Source organism: Zootoca vivipara, chromosome 3 (assembly GCF_963506605.1).
Source record: "Zootoca vivipara chromosome 3, rZooViv1.1, whole genome shotgun sequence".
NCBI classification, from domain to species: domain Eukaryota; kingdom Metazoa; phylum Chordata; class Lepidosauria; order Squamata; family Lacertidae; genus Zootoca; species Zootoca vivipara.
In genome coordinates this window covers 73974668-73991796 of record NC_083278.1, presented here as the reverse complement: position 1 = coordinate 73991796, position 17129 = coordinate 73974668, and the positions used below count along the sequence as shown (strand labels likewise).

The window sequence follows — 17129 nt, the reverse complement described above, 5'->3', positions numbered from 1 at the left end:
GTATAATAGTAGATTACATCAAATCTACTGGTATTTAATGTTCTACCCAGGGAGGCTAACCAGGTGCCTGTGTTACATATCTTTAGATGCCAAGCAAAAACATCCCTCTTCTCCCAGGCTTTTTGCTAATTAAACAATCTATGGCCTTTTAAATTGTGTGGGGTAAGGTTATTTGCTTTTGTTTGTTACTATGGCATGCATTTTTGTGTTTTTATATTGCACAAGTGTCTTGTGATCCTTGGATGAAGGGCAATATAGAAATTTTTAAATAATGATAAAAACAGTCACCATCATGTCAGAGTACTTTCTTCGTCCCAGTAAAGAAAAGAAAACAGATTACAGATTGATTGATTTTGCTACTCACTTATGGAATGGCATGGGTTTCCATCTGACACGGTTCGTCTGTGACCCAAAGCTCTTGCCTTTGAGGAAGAGGCATTGGATATGAATTGAGATTCTTCCCTCAAAGGAAGATGGGGAGATGGCACATTAGAATCAGCTGCAGGATCAGCTTTGGCCACTTGTTCTCTTTTACTCGCAGGACTTTCTGCCAAGAAGCATCTAATGGGAGCATCTCTGTTAAAGGGCAGCGTGCTCGTAATTGTATCTTCACTGTCAGACTGAAGGAGGCATTTAGTGGAAGCAGAAGAAAGAGAGAAAAGATTCACAGTACTTGTGGGTGGACATAGTGATGGGACGTGCGTTTCCTCCTTCTTGGGCTGCAACCTTACAGGACTTGCACTTCTGTGAAACTTGGAAGCTCGCTGAAATATTCCATCACGCCTTTTCTTTTCCTCCTTGGGCTGTACTTCTTCAGGAGCCTGAAACCTGTTCAGCTCCCGAATATCCACGCCCAGTGCTACCGATGCAAGGAGGACCCCGCACCCATAAAGCACTGTGTCCGTTTTCTTTTTCTGAAATGTTCTGCTGAGGCTGTTTGTAGGGGTCATTTGTGGAGTGCTATTTGCAGAACTTGCTGAATTTCTTTCTTCGGAGCTCTCCTGTTCTGCAGAATTAAATCCTTGGTCATCTTTCCAAAGAGGTAGATCGATGTAGGCTTGATTTGGCAATTTTAATTGCTTTGGTCGCTTAGTATCCAGACCTTCAGAGGAAAGCCTCTGCTCTGTATAGAGACATTAAGTTGTTTACATTCAAGTATAACATTCTTTTCTTCACTACCAGTATGTACTTAAAAAAAAGCTTAGCAACTGTAATATCTCTGCAGAGTTGTGAAGTGCATTCAAACATCAAAAAGAATAAGAGGAGAAGCTATCATGTATCACATGGCTTGCTTTAGTAGAAACCTTAATCACACACAAGTAAACAATAAAGCAATTGCTTTTTAACTTGACCACCCAGATAAACTGCCCTTATGAAGAGCTAGATGGCAAATTTCTTTGGTTTTAGTGGTTTTTTAAGAATGTAGTTGCTGGCTGTATGGTCATTACCATCTATTTTGCTATTTCTCCTGTGTTCATGTATGTCTCTGGTCTGGCAAATAAGACAAATAAAGTTGAAATTCTGCTCAGTGGTGGAGCTCATGTTCTGCATGTGAAACCCCATGTTCAATCCAAGCATTTCCATTCCAAGCATTTCCAGGACTCCCCTGCTCAGCGCCTGAAGGCCCCAGTCCTGCCACTCACCACCTGGCCCAGGGCGGGGCCTGATGGGCTCTATAAAGGACTGTAGCCGCCGCTGCTGCTGGGCAGAGAGGGCTCCATTATGTTTTGTTTTTTGTTTAAATTCCTGTTATTTTTTACCCATGTTATTTTAAACTGTATTAAGGTTGTATTCTTAGTTTTAGATTTTGATTTATGTGGAAATTGTTTTCCATTTGGTTGTGTATTTTTTGATGTGGTTTATGTATTGTTTGTGACTTTTGTAATTGTGCTATTGCTGTATTGTTTTGATATTCGATTGGGAGCCGCCCAGAGTGGCTGGGGAGACTCAGCCAGATGGGCGGGGTACAAATAAAATATTATTATTATTATTATTATTATTATTATTATTATTATTATTATTTAAATACTTTCAGGTTCGTGACAAGACTACCTAGATCATGATTTGCTGTTGGCTACATCACATGGCCAACAGCAAATCATGAATTATGAATTAATGTGCTGGAGGAGACTCTTGAGAGTCCCATGGACTGCAAGAAGATCAAACCTATCCATTCTGAAGGAAATCAGCCCTGAGTGCTCACTGGAAGGACAGATCGTGAAGCTGAGGCTCCAATACTTTGGCCACCTCATGAGAAGAGAAGACTCCCTGGAAAAGACCCTGATGTTGGGAAAGATTGAGGGCAGTAGGAGAAGGGGACGACAGAGGACGAGATGGTTGGACAGTGTTCTTGAAGCTATGAACATGAGTTTGACCAAACTGCGGGAAGCAGTGGAAGACAGGAGTGCCTGGCGTGCTATGGTCCATGGGGTCACGAAGAGTCGGACACGACTAAACAACAACATCACATGGCAATGACTGGACACTGGTCACATTTGTGCATCATGGCAAGCTAGGCTTTCTGACTTAGTATGGCTTACTGAAAATGAGCAGATTATCGGTGCACACTGTCCAATTGCTCCATCATTACTTCTCCCCTATGCTTCAAGTCCAAATCAGAAGCTGTGGGTTGCTTCTCTCTAACAAGCCACAGTTGCAAGCCACCTTAAAGCCGTGGTTTGTTGTCTGTTCTCAGCAAGCCACAAGAAGCCAGAAAGTCTGGCTTATCATGATGTGTGAACATGGTTTTGTTCTGAACATGGTTCCACCTTAAATCTCATTTAGAATATTTCTATTTTAGGTTTTTAAACTACTCTTATGAACTCCATGTTTAATTCTTGTGTGCTGATGCCCACAAGATCCTGAAAAACAAAAGCAGTATTTCCATATATAGCTATAATATATCACTATATGGCACACTCACCTTGGTCTATGAACAAAGACGCTAAAGGAACACTTTTCTGATTCTTTATCAAAAGTGTTGGCCAAGGACTACTGCCATCTGAGAGGGGTCTTATTCTGGAACAAGAGAAAATCTTTAGTATGAAGAAAACTACTCTTGATAAACAGATAGCCAAGAAAACAAAAAGCCTTAACGGGACAGGTTTTCTGCTAAACAATAGAATATGATCTGGCTATTGTTGCAGCTCCTGTGCAGCAGTTAAAAGTTGGCTTGCTTGAAACAAATGATTTGGACTTTATTTAATCCCACCCACCCTTTTCCTGCAGTGAAACATTTCAGTTCAACTACTTTTGGCGATTGAAAACAAAATTTCAGGACAGTGGAAAATCTTCCAATTCAAGGTTTTCTGGAAAACCCAAATCTCTGACACAAATGTTACAATGTTAATCAGGAGTTCGAAACTATTCATTTTCTTGCACTGCATTAAGAGATAAAACCTATTCATTTTCGAGATCCAGAGTCAGTAGTTTGTAGCTAAGCCACAGGACTTTTGTATAATTGATGGTTCTCAATTGATGGGTGCACTTTTTTCAGAATAAATCTGAACAAGACATCTCTAAATGTTTAACCCCTGGCATGCCTCAAACTGTGTGCCTTAAAACTCCAGTAATTCATGTTTGCATTAAGTAAAAACCTAGGATGTTTTCAAGTAAGATGTTGTCTCTACCCTCTGCCCTCCTCACAGTGTTTGAATTTTGCTGCCAGAATTTCTGACTCTTATTCATTACATAAAAAAAAATTTTTTAGGGGTACTTTCATTTTCCTACTCATATTGAAATACTGCCCATCAATGAGGCCAAACATAGATTCACAAAATGTTTAGGGGTATGTGTACCCCTGCGTCCCTGGTTTTGTGTGCTGTGCACAAGAAGGAATGAGCCGGGACAAGCTTCAGGCCTAAGTGCTTCCTCTGCCCTCTCATTTGTTCAGAATATTTCACTCCTGTTTTAATTAACCACAGCTTCCTGTGTTGTCCAATCTAGAACCTGTGTTGTCCAATCTAGAACTAGAGTCAGCATTAAGTATGGATGATTTAAACAAACCAGCTTCGGTACTCCCAGATTACTCTGTGTACAGTACACAGTACACAGGAGGAGTGTGTGTGTGTGTGTGTGTGTGTGTGTGTGTGTGTGTGTTGAACACTTCAGTGTCCAGAGTGGGCTTCTTCAAGAATGATTACACCACCACTTCCTTCAAGGCACCTAATACAGATCCCTCCCAGTCAATCCTCAACTAGCCATGATGGGCAAAAGTCAAGGCTACAGATCAAACAGATTCAAATATACTATAAAATGTATATATAATTTTACATATGTATACTGGTTTTTATTAAGGTGCTGTTGCGTTCATTTTCTTCTAAACAGCCTTGAGACTTCTCGGTAAAGGACAGGATAGAAGCTTCTCAAAACAAAAACAAACAAAAAACACCACCTTTGTATTGCATTCCTCATGCCACATAGCAGCCATACCTCTCTTTACAATCTGTACGCTCTTTTGTTTGAATTGAGCTTGGCCCCCATGTGCACCCTTTCTTTTTGAAGCCTCGCTTGACATCTTCAAATTCTTCCTGATGACAAACTGTGCTTCTTCCCCACGTTTTGTTGCTCTCATCCGAGGTCACTGCAGAAAGATGAAAGATCTCAAGAGCAATTCCAAGCAGTACGGCTTTATGGCAGTGCATATCCGAAAATACCCAATACTTTAGCATTCACATTATGCTACTGTAAAAGAGATTACCTCCCCCCCCCCCCGAATTAAAGGACAGCTAAGATAGAATCAAATTCAAGCAGGCAAAGAGTTATTTCATCTACGAAGGTAGGAGGTAAGAAAATTAACTAAGCCAATCAACAGAAAATATCAGATTTCTTTTCATGCTTTTGATTTTTCTTTATACATCTTGGCAAGCTATAGCTACTGAGCACTTGTATCAGATATGCATGTAGAATAATGCCTTTTGTGATATAACTTAATAGGACAAAGTCATAATATACAGTTAATGCATTTGCATTCATTTGAAACACAATCTCTGGAATGGATATCCAAGTAAGTGCTCAGGCTATCAGTGCATACAAATTTAGCTTAGAAATTAATTTAACCAACACCTTTTATGATTTAATGCGGTCTTGCCTTTTTTCTTAACCCCACTGGGAAGTTCATATTCGCTTGTGATATCTACATCTTGATGGTACACATATATACTGTTTCTTTGCCCATTAGCTGTATTTGGGTCAGTTTTGGAAATCACTGAAGAAACAATTAAGAGAATAGAGATGAAAATACCAAGTTGCACTTCAGCTTGGTATTAAGCAAATATCATATTCTTAACCAGGCATCCCAAAGTACAGAGGCCTTCCATTCATCCTAGGAATAGTTTCTCCAGCTCATGGAGATGAGAGGCAATTACTTTGTGATCCATTTTTAAGCAGTCAAATTCTATGGTTGAGGGCACCATCACCACCAACAACAAATCTTTAGGACTGGATGTAACAGCTGCTGAAATAGTGCAATATGTATTGTGTTGTGGCAGCCTTCCAGTTCAGACACGACACCACGCTATAGTCATCATGTTCCATCTAATCCAGTGTAACAACCTGGCCACAATGTTGCACTGATACAGCAAAGAGGATTGGGCAGCCACACTGACAAGAGCTGTTTTGTACATTGCCCAGAGAACTAACAATAGGGAAAATAATAATGATTTACAAAGTGAAGTGTTGCTGTGCCGCACAATACTATTATAAAACACAGAAACAGGAATAAATGTGAGTGAAGCATGTTTAGATGGAATGTAGTTCGTAGCTTGACCATATAGGGTTGAGAGAATTGTACTTTTTAAAAAATCCCTATACGTATTCTCATTATACCTTACCTAATTTTTCCTAAACATATTGGACTGGACTCTGAGCGGAAGAAACCTTGCAGAATGATACTTCTGCACCCTTTCTATCCACAGTCAGCCCTCTGCCTGACCAAAAGTCACTCTGAGGTGAGAGATCTTCTGGAATGGGCTGTCACCCCAAATTGGATAATAGTACCTATCCGATCCTATACCCCCCATGCATGCCCCATCACACACTATTCTGAATTTCAAGAAGTTGCAGTATAGAGGAAGGACATGACAAATCCCCTTCTGCAAGCTTTCTCTTACTCATGATTCGAAAATCCAGGCCATTGGATGATGTACAATACATTTAGGTGGCATACATGTATGAGGAAAACAAAATTGGTAAAGTTACACTGTAACTTTTTGTGGGTTTTGCTCTCTGTTCAGATTACAATCACAGGGATACAATTACTGGGATACAAAGATCCATTTCTACAAGAGGTGACTGCATTAGAATTTTTTTTAAAAAAAATCTCAATACTGTATTCTCTCCTCTGTCAAGGTCGCTTTTGGCTACTCTTGAGAAATGATTTCCAAAGTCATTCTGTCTTTAAGACTTATATTGTGCCTGATATATACAGTGCAATACGGTTTCAAGAAAACATGTCTGCTCAGTCTGACGAAGATTCCCCTTATGCCCCTTGTCTGCTTTTGGCCCAGCATAACAACCGTGGGACTCTGAACCTTACGTTTCATGTGCTCTGGAATGTCTCAATTCAGGCGCGAACTTTAAAGGGCGGGCCATCTCCCCGCTGGACACTTCTCCCTCCCCCTCCCCCTGAGTGTCTGTCTCAGATTGCAGTAATGGTTCTAGGATGCTGTCTGAGCCTTGGTGCCTCTCCAGTTCGATAGTCAGGGAATGTTCACTGCTAGAATATCCCTGACAATATCCCAAGAGTCCTTGGAACAACCTCTATGCAGGATTTGGCCTAATGTGCATGTGGCCCCTTCGAGGGCTTGCACACCACAGACTTCATAGCTGTACAGCCAGCATATGTTCTTTTCTTCTCAGTTCCGTAGAGCCCAGGCAATTCTAATATTCTAACTCTAACATTTTATGTTCTTGAGAAGGATTATGGTGGTGGTAGGAAGCTTGCAGACTTACTTGTTCAGTGAAACTCGTTTACAAAATCTGCCCAATTCAAGGAGTCTCTCAAAAATATTCAAGACTGGGTTCACAGTCTAATGAATATTCAACATATAGTTCCAATGTATAATTGTCTAAAGAAACCAAATTTAGAGATATAACCTGTCCTACCTCAGAAAACTGACAAGTTGGTAATGACCTTTACAAAATCAAATCAATAAAGCCTGGTTACAAGCATTACCAACAGTTCAAAATAAATCCTGCATGAGGAAGAATTTCCATTTCATAGCCCTTTTGATTATTTTCATTAAAAACCTGATGTGATAGGCCTTGGAATTTCATTTCCAGACAAAGGTGACTAGATCTCTGTTTCTAAACTGTATTGGAGGGGCTCCCATTCTTTCCATTATGCCACTGCAGTGCAGCCCAAAATTAGGTGAAGGGAGAAAATGTACCACAGAGTAAGAAAACAGTTTCAGCTTCAGCCAAATAAGTACACAAGTTAAATGTCTGTAAGAACTCCCCTTCAGCTTTATTTATCAAGTCTGAAAGAACAGAAGATAATGGGAACAAAGGATTAAGAAAATGCTGTTCAAAGAGAAGAAAATAATCTTTTGTTTACAAGACATCCAGGTTGAACGACAGACAGACAATAGTCCCTTTCATTTCTGGGAAACAGGAGTGATAATTTATTACCCTCAAACAGAAGACACTGAATAATTAACCAGTGTTAGGCTGTGTGAAAGGGGAAAACACTTGGAACTAAGCTGAATGTAAAAGTCCCTTCATGCGTGCACAGACGCAGGCAGACACAAACAACATATAGTAACTCTACTGAAAATCTCAAGGTTCATTCCAGCAAACTGCCCACCTATTTTTCAATTATTCTTAATCCTTATTTAGGAATTCATATATATTTATATATGACATATGACATATGACATATGACATATGACATAAATACATACATACATACATACATACATACATATGAGAGAGAATAAAATTATTTCAAATTCTATAAGTCCAGTCTCGGGCACAATTCATACACCAATACATACACCAAGCAATAACAGAGGCTATTTGTGTTTAATTGCACAGCCCAAATTGACAAACCATGGTTTGTAAGATGCTAGGAAACCAGAATCAGAAGTTGATGGCTAGTTTGCAATCCAAGGTGCTGAGGTCTTCAGGATTTCTGAACTGACCAGCCATAATTGTAGGCATCACACTACCTCCAAATGTCACAGCACCTTGAGATAGGAATGCTGAGCAGGTGGGAAAGGGAAGCAAAAAAAGCAGCTCTAAACCAGTTTGGATCAGAAGCTCAAATCATGGTTTGGGGTTGTAAACTATAGTTACCAGAAACCATGGTCTGGTGGAATGCCTAAATTAAGCCTCCGACATAGTTAAAGTTTAAGTCACTATCTCATTACCATTGTTAATGCTAAACACAGTGTGCAATAACTCTGAAATTAATAACAAAATCTTTCTCTAATTTGAGAATTTTCTGCCCATTATTTTAAACTATCATATCTTCACCTTCACCTCGTACTGGCTAACAATACTTTACAGTAGGCTATACTCTGTACATGTTTCATTGGAAGTAAGTCCCACTGAATTCAATAGGGCTTACCGCCCGCTAAGTGGGTATAGGATTTCAGACTGTATTAAAATGTACTGCAAGATCAGGATAGTTCAATCATTCCAGATTAAGAAAACCAAGATCAGGGGGAAAGGGGAAATACCTGATTTAGACTTACATTGTATAGCTCGAAGACGGGGAATTATTGGGGGGCTACTTGGTGGACTAGAGCTGTTACTGTTTAAACTTCTTCGTTTATCCAGGTTCGGGGAGGCTTGCACTGTTATCTTGTGTTGGAAATCTATTATAAATAGGAGAAGAATATATTTGTATAATAAAATAAAAACCCAAATTCAGACTAACATGCTACTTTACATATAACAATAGTCACATGCTGATATTATATATATAGAGAGAGAGATGATAGATGATAGATAGATAGATAGATAGATAGATAGATATATAACTTTGTATAAACACAAAATTGATTATTCATTGCACCTGCAATTTTGCCTACCTCTAAAGAACTTGGTGCAGTGTTTTTACAGCAAAGTCACAACCTAGCTTCAACACAGCAGTGGCGCACTGCTTTTCATGTGGGCTCATATTTAATTGTCACAAAGTGCCAGAGAGACAACTCTGAAGATAACATGCAACACGATCCTAGTAAGACCCTTTGAATCCAGTGGGTCTTACTCCCTGGTAAATGGGTACAGGAAGAACAGCAGCCACAGCTACTGAGCAAAGGAAGGAATCCATGTTTGCTGCTCTTTCACAAACCCTTGACACACCAGTAATAAATACTTTGGAGTGAACAAAGATATAATATGTTATCAACAGGGGAATTCCCTACCACAATTCTACTTCAAAGCAACATTCCCCAGTATATTTGGTTTCCCAATTCAGGAAGTTTGATTGGCTGGTAGAACAAAATTCTAAATCAAACACAAGGGAGGTCTGTGCTAACCCCTCAATATCTTCAAAATGTTGCTCATTTGTCACACTGAAAAAGATCCTTTTTATGCATAATATGATATCCGTATTGTATCTAACCTTTCAATCGCAACCTCTGAAACTTTCAGCCCAGTATTTGAAATCTGCAAATGCAGTAGCCATCCTAAATAAATCTGCGTAGATGAGGAAAATCAAACCTGAAGGCAGACTGATTCTGTGACCATCTTTAAGCTTTAATCTGCTTTTTTTGAACTTTCCCTTTCTCTTCTTCACATTGGGCTTGTCTTGGTTTAACTGGAATATCAAAATATTGAGTTCTCGCTCCAGTACATCGATCTCCCGTTCTGCTAACTGCTGCTCACGCCGCTTCAACAACTCTTCTTGTGACTTCTGATGGAGAGCAGCTCTTGTTAATTCTTCTTCTCGTGACCTCAGCTCCTAACAATAGTTATAGAAATACTAGTTAGGACACAAGTCTTCTGCCATGTGATGAAAAAAAAATCCATAAGTATTTCTGGAGAGCATATCTGACAACTTTCCAAACAAGAGGGAGATAGGGTGAAATCTCCCTCTTTCCACACCAAGGGTATTTTTAAAAGAGGTGGTCAACCAGACTCTAGCCAGGCTTTGTTGGATTAAGGACAAACGGGAATTTGGGACATTGTTTCCCTCATCAATTTGGTTTGTTTGTTGTTAACCTCCACAATGTGTTCTGAAATGTGACTCTAAATTATTATTTTAGCAAGTAGACTGCAGAAGAAGAAAAGAAAAATGGACCTCGGCCCAGAATACCTAAAGGAGCGTCTCCACCTCCATCATTCAGCCTGGACACTGAAGTCCAGATCTGAGGGCCTTCTGGCAGTTCCCTCAATGCGAGAAGTGAGGTTACAGGAAACCAGTCAGAGGGCCTTCTTGGTAGTGGTACCCTCCCTGTGGAACACCCTCCCCTCAGATGTCAAGGAAATAAACAACTACTGTATTTGACTTTTAGAAAACATCTGAAGGCAGCCCTGTATAGAAAGGTTTTTAATGGTTGATGTTTTACAATTTTTATATATGCTGTAAGCCAGTGGTCCTCAACCTTGGGCCTCCAGATGTTTTTGGCCTACAACTCCCATGATCCCTAGCTAGCGGGACCAGTGGTCAGGGATGATGGGAATTGTAGTCCAAAACATCTGGAGGCCCAAGGTTGAGGACCACTGCTGTAAGCCGTCCAGAGTGGCTGGGGAAACCCTGTCACTCTGGGTGGGGTATAAATAATAAAATTGTTGTTATTATTCTTATTGTTGTTATTATTGTTGTTATTATTATTATTCAATACAATGCCAGATAACTAAGACCTAGAAAAAAAATTCCTTCCAGTAGCATCTTAGAGACCAACTAAGTTTGTCACTGGTATGAGCTTTTGTGTGCATGCACACTTCTTCAGATACCTTCTTCTTCAGCATGCACACGAAAGCTCATACCAATGACAAACTTAGTTGGTCTCTAAGGTGCTACTGGAAGGAATTTTTTTATTTTGTTTCGACTATGTCAGACCAACACGGCTACCTATCTGTAATAAGATCTAGTAGGCATGCCAGTACCCCAAGGGCTCCCCTACTTTTTCTGCATGAAAGCTTTTAATGTAGACTATGAAAGTCAACTTGGATGGTAGCTTATGAAGTTTCCCATTAATATTTGTAACAAAAGAATAGTTAGCCCAGTGTAGTGTGTGTGTGTGTGCATATAGGAAAAGGCAAGATTTCAAATTACAGTATACAGAAGCTTCTTTTCTTCACAATTAGTTGCTCACCCAACAAAGGCTTTGTTTTTTTATATAGTCATCCAACTTTTAAACAATTACATATACATTTGTATATAGTAAGCCCAAAACTTGGGTGTGTTCAGCTTTACACACAAGGCAAAAAAATAAAAATAAAAAGTGGAGTGACTTTGGCAATCCCACCTGCCATTAAGCCCAATGTGTTCTGACTATACACCACCACATAAGGATAAAAGAGCAATTTAAAAGAGTTAAAGAGTACCAAGAATTAAGAGAAAAAAAGATCCAATCATTATCCTACTGGACACACAATACCATCATCTCAGTGTCTGTTCTTTAACGTTCACTCACTTTTTCCTTGGTCCTCAGTTCATCAAATATCTGTTGAATTTCCAGTTTCCAGTCATCTTGCATGGAATGGAAAGATTCCTGAGGCATCTCAGTCAAAACAGCCCCCTCAATGGCAGTAAGCTGCTCAAGAATCAAGGTAAATGGTGGTCGGATATGGGGATCCTGAGCCCAGCACACTAAAATTCATCAATTGCATCAATTAGAAGAACAGGGAGCAAAATCTGACACTGTAACAGCTTTTAAGAATTTTTTTTTGCATTTCTTTTGAAACATTTATATTCTGTTCCTAAACAAAACTCAAAACAATAGAGCCCTTTCTTGGTAGAGTAGGGTTAGCTTGAGTTTGCATTAAATGAGGCAATTTCCTCAGACTGTCCAGAGCTATGTATAAAAAGGAGCATGTGACTTGGATGCATGCACAGATTATTTTATGCATGACCTGTTAAATAACTTATGGTCCTGTCACTTTCAAAAAGTGAGACCACAAATATATTCACCATGTGCATTTTCGCCTGGGTCTCACACAATCTTCTTTTTGCAATGGTGAGCCGAAGGCACAGACCCATGTCCTATAGATTAATCCAGGCTCAAAATATGAATATGGAAGGATGGCACACAGGAGCTTTTTTAAAAAAGGATTCCTTCATTTACCCCATATTAATTATTCAATTTATAGATCCGCAAACATCCTGCATCAAGAAAGTCATGCTACACCAACAAAATAAACTGCTTCCAATGTAACTTTTCATTAACTTTGAGCATTAACTGCACTGACTTGCAGACTTTAAGCAAGTAGTTCAGTTGGTTGCAGCTCAGTGCACCAAAGTTGCAGGTTTCATCTCTGTATGGGACAGCTGCATATTCCTGCATTGCAGGGGGTTGGACTACTAGATCAGGGGTAGGCAACCTAAGGCCCGGGGGCCGGATGCGACCCAATCGCCTTCTCAATACAGCCTGCAGACGGTCCGGGAATCAGCATGTCTTTACATGAGTAGAATGTGTCCTTTTATTTAAAATGCATCTCTGGGTTATTTCTGGGGCATAGGAATTCGTTCCATTTCCCCCCAAAAAATATAGTCCGGCCCACCACATGGTCTGAGGGACGGTGGACCAGCCCACGGTTGAAAAAGGTTGCTGACCCCTGTACTAGATGATCCTCGTGGCTCCTTCCAACTCTACAATTCTATGATTCTAAGCCACACTCAGGCAGGCATGTCAAACCTGCGGCCCTCCAGATGTTTTGGCCTACAACTCCCATGATCCCTAGCTAGCAGGACCAGTGGTCGGGGAAGATGGGAATTGTAGTCCAAAGCATCTGGAGGGCCGCAGGTTTGACATGCCTGCCACACTGTCTCAACCTGAGCTACGTCACAGACTGTGGTGAGGCTACGCTGCTGTTCTGAGCTTCTTTGGAGGAAGGGCAGGATATAAATGAGCAAGAAAGCACTTTCAAAGATGAATGCAGCTTTTAAAATGAAATTATGTTCCACTGCTGAACGCGTTAAAAAAACGTTTTTAGTACCAGACTAAAATGAAATGGGAAGCTGGTGTTTTCTATACAGTGGTATCTCGCAAGACGAATGCCTCGCGCAACGAAAAACTCGCAAGACGAAAGCGTCTTGTGATGTTTTTGGCGCTTCGCAAGACGAAGTTTTCTATGGCCACGCATCGCAAGATGAAGGTTTTCGTCGTTTTGGGTTTTTTTTTGCTGCGGCAAACCACGCTTCGAAAGACAAAAATCTCGCTAGATGAAGCGACTTGCGGAACGAATTACTTTCATCTTGCGAGGCACCACTGTACTTTAATGTAAGTTATGACATTTCTAAATGAAATGCTAAAGCTAAAAAATGTACACATATTATAGACAACATGCAAGTTATCTCATAGCAACTCCCCGCCCCCCTTTTTAATAAGCAGCACAAGTACCTTTCATTAGTTTAGCAAATGGTTCAGGACATGTGGATGGAATGGGCAAAGTAAGCTTATTGACAGCAACACCGTAAGCCACAGCAAGACCATCAATGCCTCGGTATGGAACCTCTCCCGTAAGGAGTTCCCACAGCAATACGCCATAACTATAAATAAATGTTTATTTGACAGTTAAATACACGGCTTAATGAAGGGCAAAACAAAAATTAAAAAGGTCATCAACCCATCTAGAAAGAAGGAAAGCATCCAAACACACCGCAACAAGGGCTATTCCATCGCCATGCTCTATATCCTTCCAACACATGGTTGCAGCTAAATGAAATTCTTTACAGCCATAGGGATGTTAAGTAAAGGTAAAGGTAAAGGGGCCCCTGGCCATTAGGTCCAGTTGTCACCGACTCTGGGGTTGCGGCGCTCATCTTGTATTATTGGCTGAGGGAGCCAGCGTACAGCTTCCAGGTCATGTGGCCAGAATGACAAAGCCGCTTCTGGCGAACCAGAGCAGCACACGGAAATGCTGTTTACCTTCCCGCTGTAGCGGTCCCTATTTATCTACTTGCACTTTGGCGTGCTTTCGAACTGCTACGTGGGCAGGAGCTGGGACCAAACAACGGGAGCTCACCCCATCGCAGGGATTCAAACCGCCAACCTTCTGATCAGCAAGCCCTAGGCTCAGTGGTTTAACCCACAGCGCCACCTGCGTCCCTTCATAGGCATGTTACTTGGAAGCAAATGATAATCCAGCTACATAAATAAGTATTCTGCATATCTGGAAGTGGTTTCATTATATTTGTTTCCATAAAGCCTTCACCTTGCAGTCCACAAAAAAAGGAAGAATGAACTGAATAAGTCCTTGAATTGTTTAAGATGGATGCTTGATCTCGGTGCTGCTGCTGTTTTATTGTTGCTCTGGAGGTTGTGGGTTTTCACCTGCTTTGTTTTAATTGTACTGTAAATGAAACCTGGATAGCTCAGTTGATTAGAGTGTGGTGCTGATAACATCAGGGTTGCAGGTTCGATCCAAGCTGCAAATATATTCCTGCATTGCAGGGGGTTGGAGTAGATGATCCTACAATTCTATGATTCTATGAAACTGTTTTACGCATGAAGGGATGATCGGGGTGGTGGTTCTGCCTGGCAAGCAAAAATGCTTTACCAGACAAAACAATGGCCTTAGTGCAAAGTTGAAGTCCTCTCCTTATATATCTCACCTCATCTTTCAGGTGTTAAAAAATGCACCTGGGCGTATAGAGAGATATTCCTCCTGCTCTCTAGAATGCAATATAGTGAGAACCAATATAGTGAGAAGTATAGTGGGAACCATTAAGGGAAGTCTAGAATCAGCAGAGTGCCAGGATGAGGTTTAGGAGCCAGGACTTGTAAGTTGTGTCTACACTCGGTGGTGCTCCTCACTTGCAGCATGTACCCAGGCACCACACCAGGAAAAACCACACAACTTTAGGTTGCTTCAAATTTCATTCAGCTGTACAAAAGTTACTGGTTTTTTTTAAATAAAATAAATAAATAACGAGAATACTGAAAACATAATTACCTCCAGATATCACTCCCTTTAGAAAACATGGATGATTTGATAACTTCAGGTGCCATCCATGCGTAGGTTCCCGCAGCACTCATTTTAGTTGTTCTATGCCACTCTCTAGCCAAGCCAAAGTCTGTAATCTTCAGTGTTTTGTTATGAATATCATCATTCTCTATCTTCTCAAGCAACAGAACTGAAAAAAGGGGGGGGGGGAACGTATCATTAATATTAACTTGATCCATCTTAAAATGCAAGAATAATCTGTCTATAGTCAATATGAAGCTAAGTGTTTCCCTTTTTACGAATTAATGTTAACAAATTATTCAATAAAGAAAATTAGGACAACTTGGATTTAGCTCATAGTAGGGACGCCAGGTGGCACTGTGGGTTAAACCACAGAGTCTAGGGCAGGCTTCCCCAAACTTCGGCCCTCCAGATGTTTTGGACTACAATTCCCATCTTTCCCGACCACTGGTCCTGTTAGATAGGGATCATGGGAGTTGTAGGCCAAAACATCTGGAGGGCCGCAGTTTGGGGATGCCTGGTCTAGGGCTTGCTGATCAGAAGGTCGGCGGTTCGAATCCCTGCAACAGGGTGAGCTCCTGTTGCTCGGTCCCAGCTCCTGCCAACCTAGCAGTTCGAAAGCACATCAAAGTGCAAGTAGATAAATAGGGACCGGTCCGTCGGGAAGGTAAACGGCATTTCCGTGCGCTGCTTTGGTTCGTCAGGAGCAGCTTTGTCATGCTGGCCACATGACCTGGAAGCTGTCTGTGGACAAACGCCGGCTCCCTAGGCCTATAGAGCGAGATGAGCGTCGCAACCCCAGAGTCGGACACGACTGGACCTGATGGTCAGGGGCCCCTTTACCTTTACTAAGATGTTCAGAGTGCAATTCATCAAGAATTAAAGTTGTGCCTGTCCCCCCCCCCCCGATGGTTTCAGTAGATGCATATGCTTTGAAGGATGATTTACTAACATAAGGTGTGGAAAGTTGAAGGAGTAAAAGTTAGAGGGGCCCCTGACCATCAGGTCCAGTCGTGTCCGAATCTGGGGTTGCAGTGCTCATCTCACTCTGTTGGCCGAGGGAGCCGGCGTTGTCCGGGTCATGTGGCAGCATGACAAAGCTGCTTCTGGCGAACCAGAGCAGCACACAGAAACACCGTTTACCATTCCGCCAGGGCGGTCCCTATTTATCTAGTTGCACTTTGATGTGCTTTCGAACTGCTAGGTGGGCAGGAGCTGGGACCGAGCAATGGGAGCTCACCCTGTTGCAGGGATTCGAACCGCCGACCTTCTGATCAGCAAGCCCTAGACTCTGTGGTTTAACCCACAGCGCCACCTGGGTCCCTTGTTGAAGGAGTAAACACCTACAATTGAGAGAGTTAAGATGTCACACTAAACCATAGTTTAGCATAATGTGAATAAGCTGCCCTGAACCTTAGACTTGCGTGCTTCTCCCCTTCTCCTGAGTAACTAGTTTCAATGGCTAATTAGCAGTAACTACAGTTTGTCAGTTCAGATGATATGGCAAGCTGAGGTTAATGGAAGCCAGAAGCAAAAGCTGGCAAACTCATCCTGCAGCATGCTGGAGGACTGGGAAGGAGACAGAGGGTCACATGAGTCAGAAGCTCACTATATCCTACTAAACTGCAGTTTAGTGTGGTGTCCAAATACACTAAATAGTGCAGATTCAATTTCCAATTTTGGAGCCAATTCTCCTCATAGTTTAGCCTAGTGATTGATGGATTGCAGCAGGAGAAGATTTATGTCAGAATCCTCACGCATACAAAACTAGTGAATCACAGAGGCAGCTAAAGTAGAACTACGACGCTGAAATTTCTCATATCCAGTTCACACTATCGTTGCCAACAGCAGGAACTATGTTCAAGCACACTTGAGACAGACATGGTTCAAAGTCCAGTGTACAGATAATGAATTGTGATTAAGTTCTTTTCCTGGGCGTATAAATTGCAAAGCACCATTAACAGGTAACCAGTTAAAACTATCTAGGGCTGTGGAATGCGTTCAAGCAAAAGGCGAGGTGACCTCTAACCCTTGGAACTGCAGAGAAT

At 41.3% G+C, this 17129-nt stretch overlaps 1 protein-coding gene across 2 annotated transcripts in view; it reads right to left on the bottom strand.

Annotated features, from left to right (window-relative positions):
• MAP3K21 (mitogen-activated protein kinase kinase kinase 21) overlaps nucleotides 1-17129 on the bottom strand; it is a 36964-nt gene that overhangs the window by 4482 nt on the left and 15353 nt on the right. Inside the window, exons 2-10 of one of the 2 annotated variants that reach the window (XM_035108442.2) lie at nucleotides 15070-15250; nucleotides 13515-13663; nucleotides 11589-11764; nucleotides 9670-9910; nucleotides 8697-8819; nucleotides 5090-5206; nucleotides 4432-4582; nucleotides 2924-3018; nucleotides 365-1123 (exon numbers count right to left, since the gene is read on the bottom strand). In XM_035108442.2, the coding sequence (XP_034964333.2) occupies nucleotides 365-1123; nucleotides 2924-3018; nucleotides 4432-4582; nucleotides 5090-5206; nucleotides 8697-8819; nucleotides 9670-9910; nucleotides 11589-11764; nucleotides 13515-13663; nucleotides 15070-15250 (1992 nt within the window). The remainder of the gene's footprint in view (nucleotides 1-364; nucleotides 1124-2923; nucleotides 3019-4431; nucleotides 4583-5089; nucleotides 5207-8696; nucleotides 8820-9669; nucleotides 9911-11588; nucleotides 11765-13514; nucleotides 13664-15069; nucleotides 15251-17129) is intronic. The other variant, XM_035108443.2, reaches the window with a different exon arrangement.